Consider the following 8,841-nt stretch of genomic DNA (forward strand, 5'->3'; position numbering starts at 1 on the left):
TTGATAGGAAGGACAAGAGGACGGACATTCAAAAACTGAAAATTTCAAACTTTCATATGTATATATATTATATATATAAACTTTTTATATAGAATTGTCAGGATAGGTCACGAACTGCGGTTACTAATATGATTTTATCTAAGTTTTACTTGGACTACAAATTTTACTTTTTATGACAGTGGGTGTAAGGTTTTAGTACCTTACTGAAAATACATATTCTCATTACAGCAATTTTGATTTATATGTTTCTGAGACTTAATTTTAAGGCATCACAATCTTACCTTCAGTGATTAAATCAGAAGCCGTTTAAAGCTTATCTTCGCCGTTATCGGGGCGTTTCATCACGAAATCGCCTGGTTAACAGACGAAGTGTTCTTTTAACGTTTATTACTCATTAACAAAAAACAAATCTCATTCAGCATCTTTTAGATTGACTATATAACATCGTAAATATACTAGCAAATACAGCATCAAGAGATGTTCAAACGACCATTTCTGTTTGTCGACAATTCTGTTGCTTATTTGACTGCAAAGACATCAACAGCATTGCTGTTTTGTCTTCCACCGAAAAGTTCAATCTGAAATACAAAACCAAACCATCAAAAGGAAATTCAAAATACAGCATGTCTCCTAGATTGTCTTAAATTGCAATGTTTAATTCTATGGAAGATGAAAGTAAAAAGTAGTTTTGCATCTCCTAAGTCTACAATTGTTTTATAAACAAAGGTGTCATACTGTTTCTAATTTTAACAGATATATTCTAAGTGCCTTAAAGGACTATACAGTAGATTTTAAAAATACATTTGCTTCAGTAGTAATGTATTCTCTAAAACAGATATCAACAAACTTTCTTATAAAATAACTTTCCTCACAAAGTGGATGGCACTTTTGTATATTTTGTCTCATAACTAGAAAACAAAAATTAGACACAATCTCTGCTGGGACTAAGATACTGAAAATTTAGTGAGTCAATGCAACTCCATTCTCATGAGTAAAACAACGTTGAGGTACATGGTTTAGGATTTTTCCCTGAGAGCCCGTAGAAATCTAGTTTTTGTGCACGTGTTTTACATGTTTTACAGGCTTTCTGGAAAATGTCAAACAGATATTGAACAGTAGTTTAAAAATGGTGACTGAACTATTACAAGTTAAATATAATTAAATAATATTTAGTAATTAAATATAGTATAGTAATTAAATAATTTGTGTTCTTCTAATATCTGGTACTGGAGACAGCACAGAAATCTGAAAAATCCCACAAAATGAGAAGTGAAACCAGCATACATGCGTCCTGAAACTAGCACAATCTACAGGTTATGCAAACCACTTAATTTGATTATTTATATTTTAAAACACAATCATTTTGGTATATGCGATGGACTGGCACCCCATCCATTGATGAGTGTATCATTTCAGCCTGTTGCTTGCTGGGATAGGATCTGGCTCACCTGTGACCCTGTATTGGACAAAGATCTTAAAAAAATCAATGGATGGATAATTTTGGTGCACACAAGGCTATGTTGAATCAAAACATCTCTAAAAATGAAATATAACATTTTAAAATCTTTATTTCTAGTACACGTCTATAGTGCAAATGATCCTACTTTCATATGAAATAGTCTATGCTCTGAAAATTCAAATTAACCAAAGCCCCACTCAGTTAATAAATGTTACTTTCAATGTAAAGAAGAATATGAAATATTTTAAACTGAAAAGTCCATTTATTCTACAGTTTGTATACTAGTTTTTTTAATGTGGACCACGCATAGTGAAAAATACCTCTCAAATTAATTAAATGAATAAAAAAACATATCACAGCTACTCTGAAATATGTATAAAAAGCTTCTTAAAATTCGTGCAAAACATAAAGATGACTAGCAACTTAGGAAAATACTATTTGGTTGTCCCCTATTATCTTTCGTTTTCTAGAACAGTTTGTTCTGCATTTTTGGACTCACAGACAAAATCTACATTCTGGTCTGGGGATGTATTTGCACTGTTCATTCCATATCTGTTCTCCATTTACCTGTGCAGTGAGCCAACTACTTCTGCTTATTTACTATTCATGCAAAACCTGTTTGCAAATCTATATCCATTGCTGTGTGGCTAGCTGTATGTTGTTGGAGTAGTGCTTTTATACATAGCCCAGTCAAGTAGATAGGATGGAGTTAAAAAAGAGCATCAATAGCAAAGAAAAAATCATAGAAATGCAGGGCAAAATAAATAAAAATTAATCTCTTCTTTTTCAATAGCAGCAGTTCAAGCTTTCGAATTGCTGACTTTGTTGTTCCACTAATGCAAGTTTATGGCATCCAAGAAACTATGACAGTCCGAAAGTCACGCAGACATCTGTGATTTGAGACAGCCAATATTTTTTACTTAGGCAATGTTAGGGCACTGCAGCAAGTGGTATGATAATGTCACAGAATTTTATTACACATGTTTGGCAATTATACTTCAAATGCAGCATGGCAGTACTGTTTTTCTGTGCTTGCAAACACAGCGAGAGACCTCTTTTAACACAGAGCTCATAGATAAGGCCATGTGCTATTTCCGCAGTCATGCAATTTGAAGACAAAAGCATTGGAGGGGATGGAAGCAAACTTTCTGAAGCAGGTAGCCTGTGACATTTTAACCTACTGTTACCTTAGATCATTGATTATCCTGTGAGAAACTTTGATCTCAAGACTCTCATTCCCCTGTGCTACCCATTGTTTCAACTGTTTGCTCTCTTTAAAAAGTGGTAGCAGGGAAAAGGACACCCAGGCTTATCACTTGTGTATAGTTGGTCTGATTGGAACACTGGGAGTGTTTTCAGTGATGGCACCGGGCTTTCAAAACTATGAGTTTTTGAGGTACAATGCTCTATTAAAGCCCATAGTTATACATGTATATAGAATAATTACATGTGCAACAGGTGGACTACTGTGCATGTAATTGCTTCTTAAGTTTGCAGCATGTCAGCAAAGCTAACACATAACTCTATAAAAAGGTTGAGTTGTAATTTTTTTCCACCAGGAACAACTCTGCAGGGATTTGATGATCATGATCTTTCTCTTGACCTGTGGTGACAGTTATAGGCATGTCTACATTTACAAAATGCAACCAACAAAGAAATAGTTATTTTGAATGATTTCTGAGTTTCTTGACAAGCTTATCCTATAACATCGGATTGTTCAAATATGGGGGATGGGATGGGGTGCAGTATATCAGTTCAAACCCTTTGTTCTTTTTTTCTGATTTAAGCTATTTAGGTTTTCTCTGGCTGAGTGATTACAGTCAATAAATGTTTGCATGAGCAATGCTTTGTTTATACTTTTTCTTTGTGGAGCTGGATTTGGGTAAGATTTGGATACATCCACATAAATGTGGAAACCATTGTATACTGGGTGGTGAATTGATCTGAATTTTACATGTTTTCTTTTCATTGCCTGAAATGATGTTCGTAGAATACCGTGCTTCTGCAAGAGTTGAAAGATGCCATTTTATGAATTTGCATCTAGTAGAATGGAAATGAGTAGGTGCAGATTTTTAAATCCGTTCCTGCCTAAAATCAATAGAACTGTATATCCCAATGTCTTAGGTCTGGTATGTGATAACCTTGTAAATAAACAAAAAAATGCTCAAATTGATGTACTAAAGGAAAAACTGTAGAACCAGACCAAGAAATGTTCAGACTTTTTTCTTTTGTAAACCATGATTTGTTTGGTAAGGATTAATTTTGCTCATAGTCCTAAATATGGAAGAAACATAAGCTTCATGTTTCTATAATTATTAAAAAAAACATTTATTTGACTGAAGTATCTTTAATTTTATTTAAAAAAACAAGTATTGATGTCTGATTTCTCTTCATATAAATTCAAAAGAAGAATACATGATTATGTTGGCATGCTACAGGAAGACAAAAACTATGTGGGCCTTTCAAATAATTAATGCTAAACATTTATATTTATGTACAAAACATACCTCTAACACCAGCCTTATATTTCAGATCTTTAAAAATTGTCCTTTAACATCCGAAGAAATTCGCTTGTGATCAGGCTCGCTGACTAGCTGAGTAAACCATTGAACCATAAATACGGTAAAGTTGTCATCTTTGTAAAGCAACGTATACATTTTATTACAAATAACAAACGTTTCCTAACGTGTAAAATACTATAATTTAGCGGCATAATCATGTGTAATCATATATGTTTTGCTCCTATTGTGATGTTATTCTATAAAGGAGGAAGGCAGTATTCGGCTCATGTCACAGACACGTTCAAAGCGCATATCCGTTCCTATATTATTAGCCGGACTGCGCCTTCTTCAGTTGGATCGCCCAAGGAAACTCGATGCTGGTACCACTACAAACAGACCTCGAGTTGCTATTCGACATCAAATGAAGTAATGAATGAATCAAATGAAGACCCTATTCATGAACTGGCTTTGAAATGAAAGCTTCCAATTATATTCCAAATAACCGATTTAGTATTCATAACCACCGAATCACAGCTGCTGAAAAATATCCCACCCGTATAAAATCGTTCGATTTGTTGTCTTGTCATAAACTACAGAATGAGCTAAAAGTTGGCAAAGAGGAGGTGTATGTTTTCCAGTCTTGTTTGAAACAAAACAGGTGTGCGACAGTGTGGCCATTTTGGGGGGATTTCTGTAACGTTAAATTAATCGGATGTCCCACCAGAGCCGCTTGTCGGCGAAACAAAGGGATTGCTCATCTCGAATAGACCACACCCTTACCACTTTAAGTCGTTGTAGACATAGACCAAAGTTGATTCCTTATTAAGTTATGGCCCAAATGTGACTGATAATCAAGTTGTGGCCTAACGCCATTTGTTAAAATCTGTAAATTCAATTTAACGAATAACTTCAAATGGATTTAGATCTTATCCTCAGCATACGCCTGGTCCTAAAGATTTACATACTACATCGAAATAAGGGATTGTATAATTCTGTTTATGTTACATATAGTGAGAGAGATACATTTCTTCCCTTATTCTTGTACATAAAAACCCTACACATTCGTTTGTAGTTTGCATTTTCAGGCTCCTTGTAAGTCAATCTAAGCAAAACGTTATTTTGTTAAGCATTCTAGTTTATTGACTGCTTAATAATAGGTTTATGGATTCTAGACATCGCAAACTTTGCTCAAACGTTTGAAGCCGCTATAGAATTAAAATTCATAATATCCACAAAATGTATGTGTATTGTTTACAGAAGTGCGATACTTTCTGTTCTAGGGACTATGAACCTGTTTTGAAAGCCAAGTTCAACGCGGAAGGACGAAGGAAACTTGTATTTCCAAACCGGACAAGCAATAAAAGGCATGCTCTCAAAACACGGACACACAAGCAATCTAAACAGATTGTGAAGGTTAAATTTAAACGTTTACATTTACAATAAACATATTATGGGAGATCTGATGGGATTTTTCTTTGACTGTTGTCCTTATAATGTTTATTTTGTGTATTAAGTAATGCGTAAGGCACTGGAAATCTTTAATCATTAGATGATGGGATCACTGCTTACCTCCCATGAATCTACAGAAATTAAACCTGAATTTTAAACTTTAGATAAAGGGAACAGATCGAAAAACGGAAACTGGAAAATATAAATATAAAAGAATGCCGTCATGTTCTGTTGTTACAATTATTGTGATTATTGGTATACGTTTTCATTTTAAAAATAAATATTAGAAAACCGTGACGAAGTTCCGTTTCACTTGAGGCTGAACATAAAAACTACCCGCTTAGCTTCATTTACTTTTTTATTCATCTTTCATCCGAATGAAATTCGCTCGTGTAACACCGGGTCTACTCATCACTAGGTACCCGCGTTTGTGTGTTATGATGTTAGTTGCAAATTTAAGTCGTGTAGTTAGTTTAATATTATATTCATTCCAGTTCCGGCGTGCAGATGATATTAAGCTAAACGCCAAACAAGCCACTGATAACTTCTTTTCTTGTTCACTGGACAATGAATAAACATAACAAACACTTGTTTTATATTTTGTGTTAGATCTCTTTCATTTTAACAGGACGTTGAAATATTTCACGTTTGAAAATGAATAACTGACATGTCGCAGTCCTCCACTCTTTCGAAATGAAAGGGAAAAGGTAAAGGTGCACAATGCGCAAGGCAAACAAAATATGTAACTCACGCGTGAATTACAAAAGACCGAGTCAGGCCACACAAAATGCATTTTTTTTTTATCCAAAATGTTTTTCTTTTAGGATCACTATGGCACAATACGAAAGCTGGTGGACTGTCCAATTCATTTTTCAGCTTTCTCATTAAGTCTGAGCGCATTAACGCTCCGCAGGGGGTAGACGGCCCGAAAATGGTAACAGGCGGAGTTTCTACATTTTCTCACACCTTAGTAGAGTCAGACCTACCCCGGTCTCCAGTGATTGGCTACCGACATGTTTAAAGGTCGTTGCGCTGTCCAATGTCTCAGAGACAGAACTGAAATGAATGGAGAAGAGTACTAAGCAGACTCTTGCACTTTCATTTTTTTTTTACCAGTAGAGATTCCACTGCACATTGTTTTTTTTAAATATTTTTTTTTAGCGAAGTGGCTAACGCTCCGACGCTTTTCTTCGTTTTTAACCTCCTTTAAAAAAAAAATCTTCATCCCGAAGAACGGAAAGAAACAAATTACAAGAAAAATTGTAAGCTGAACAGAAATGAGCAGCCCGGATGCTGGGTACGCCAGTGACGATCAGACCCAGGCAAGGTGTACGATGTCAATCATGATGCCTGGTATCGGACACTGCCAGTGGACAGACCCCTTGAGTCCTCTAGGCGAGGGGAAAATCAAAAGTGAAGCCTGTTCCTCAACTTCTGGAAACCATAACAGAGGGAAAGCTGAACCACGGATAAGACGCCCCATGAATGCCTTCATGGTTTGGGCAAAAGATGAGCGCAAGCGACTTGCACAGCAAAATCCCGACCTGCACAATGCAGAGCTGAGCAAAATGCTGGGTAAGTAATTAAACCGTTTTTTTTAAAATCAGACTTTTATCAACGCTAAACGGTGTTGATTACCTTAAAAACGACGCCGTTGCATGTTGCTCTAGCGGTTAAAAAAGCACCACATCAAAAGGAGCTTTCGCGTCACGATGTAAATGTTACAAACTGCCTTTTTTTATAAAAGCTTTGAGGCATGCTTAACCCGGAAATTTCAAACAGAAGACACGGGGGCGGTGGTAGTGTCTGTGAAAAGGGGTGCGAATTGCTTTTCACCATCACCTTCGTGTGTAGAGATATTTTCCGAGAAATTCTGAGACGTATTTTGGCGGAGGTGAAGACTTAGCGCAGAAAGCAGTGACAGAGACTTTTGTTAAAGACTTTTGGAGCCTCATTTTCATGCGAATAACCACCGTTCACTTTATTTTGTCTCAGGCAAATCCTGGAAAGCCCTGCCGATGGCAGAAAAGCGCCCGTTTGTGGAAGAGGCAGAGCGCCTTCGAGTACAACACATGCAGGATCATCCGAACTACAAGTACCGGCCCAGACGGAGGAAGCAGGTGAAGAGGATCAAGAGGCTGGAGACCGGCTTCTTAGTGCACGGCGTGTCCGACCATCAGGGCTCGGCTCTGGGCAACGAGGGCAGAGTCTGTGTGGACAGCCTCAACTACCACGAGCACAGCTATCCCGTCCAGAGCCAGCTTCCTCAGATGAACCACTATCGGGAATCCCAAAGTATGGGGGCACATTACGAATCTTACAATTTACCAACGCCCGACACTTCGCCCCTGGATGTTGTAGAAAACGATTCTGTTTATTTCTCTCCGCACCCCCACTCCCAAGAAGACTGCCACATGATGCCCGCCTACGCGTACCACCCCCAGGCCACCGACTACCCTCCGCAGGAGCACCACGCTAACCCCATGCTCAGGAGACACCTGTCAGAACAGATTGCACCAAATAACTCTTTGCCGGGTTTAATGGGATGCCATAACTCACTGGCCATGTACTATAGTCAGTTGTGTGGTCCTACTGGCTCAAAACACACCCAAGTACAACAAAGTGGACAGCTCTCGCCTCCACCTGACGCACACCACACGGACAACGTGGAACAAATGCATCCGTCCGAGCTGCTTGGAGATGTGGATCGCAATGAGTTTGAACAGTATTTGAACTCTGCCGTGCGTCCCGACATTGTAGGCCTCTCTTTTAATGGACACGACACAAATATGCCTGCCCCAGAGAATCTTATTTCTTCCGTTCTTTCCGATGCCAGTACCGCCGTTTACTACTGCAATTACAGCAATGCTTAATTTTTTTATTTAATTTTCTCAAGATGTATGTAGTGCCAGTACAGTATTATGGTGCTTTCCCATCGATTCTCATGTTTAGGCCAGTTTGCAAATTATTTATTGGTCTAATTTATCGGGAGACCACTGGATGTTCAAGGAAAGGGAGATTGCAGATTTGCTTATAACCCGTTTATTTGGAGATGTGGGGGTTACCTTATTGTAAATTTGTATCCAAGTTTGGATTAAATTGTAAAACGTGTAAATGTATATAGTTGTAAATGTGTTTTCTACTTTTTGCACTTTTAAAAAAATAAACTCCATAAAAAAACTGTTTTCAAAACGTTTTAGGTGAAATAGCTGCAGTTTCGGTTGAACCCCTCTGCTGTCGTTGAGTGAGGCGATTCACCCAGACGTCTTTATCAGTTCAGGTACACGAAGTTAAATATTACCTCAAGGGCAATTTAATCACTGTGTGTACAGGCGTTAAAATTGATTTTAGGCTATTGTACGTGCATATCATATTAGGAGGTTATGTGTTAAAGTAGGTATTTGTCATACTGTTAAATCTTTTACCCCTTGA

General features: G+C 37.4%; 1 protein-coding gene across 1 annotated transcript; it reads left to right on the forward strand.

The window, feature by feature from the left end:
* The first annotated feature begins 6,480 nt into the window (after positions 1-6,480).
* LOC102693154 (SRY-box transcription factor 17) lies at positions 6,481-8,528 on the forward strand. The gene is made up of 2 exons (XM_006633921.3): positions 6,481-6,984; positions 7,405-8,528. The coding sequence occupies exons 1-2, from the start codon at positions 6,687-6,689 to the stop codon at positions 8,280-8,282; spliced, it is 1,176 nt and encodes a 391-aa protein (XP_006633984.2). The 5' UTR covers positions 6,481-6,686; the 3' UTR covers positions 8,283-8,528.
* Positions 8,529-8,841: the final 313 nt, after the last annotated feature.

Source organism: Lepisosteus oculatus, chromosome 6, assembly GCF_040954835.1.
Source record: "Lepisosteus oculatus isolate fLepOcu1 chromosome 6, fLepOcu1.hap2, whole genome shotgun sequence".
NCBI classification, from domain to species: Eukaryota; Metazoa; Chordata; class Actinopteri; order Semionotiformes; family Lepisosteidae; genus Lepisosteus; species Lepisosteus oculatus.

Coding starts and splice junctions, on each gene's coding strand:
- LOC102693154 (XM_006633921.3), top strand. CDS start 6,687: ATGAGCAGCCCGGATGCTGGGTACGCCAGTGACGATCAGACCCAGGCA. Junction 6,985..7,404: donor AGAGCTGAGCAAAATGCTGG/GTAAGTAATTAA, acceptor ATTTTGTCTCAG/GCAAATCCTGGAAAGCCCTG.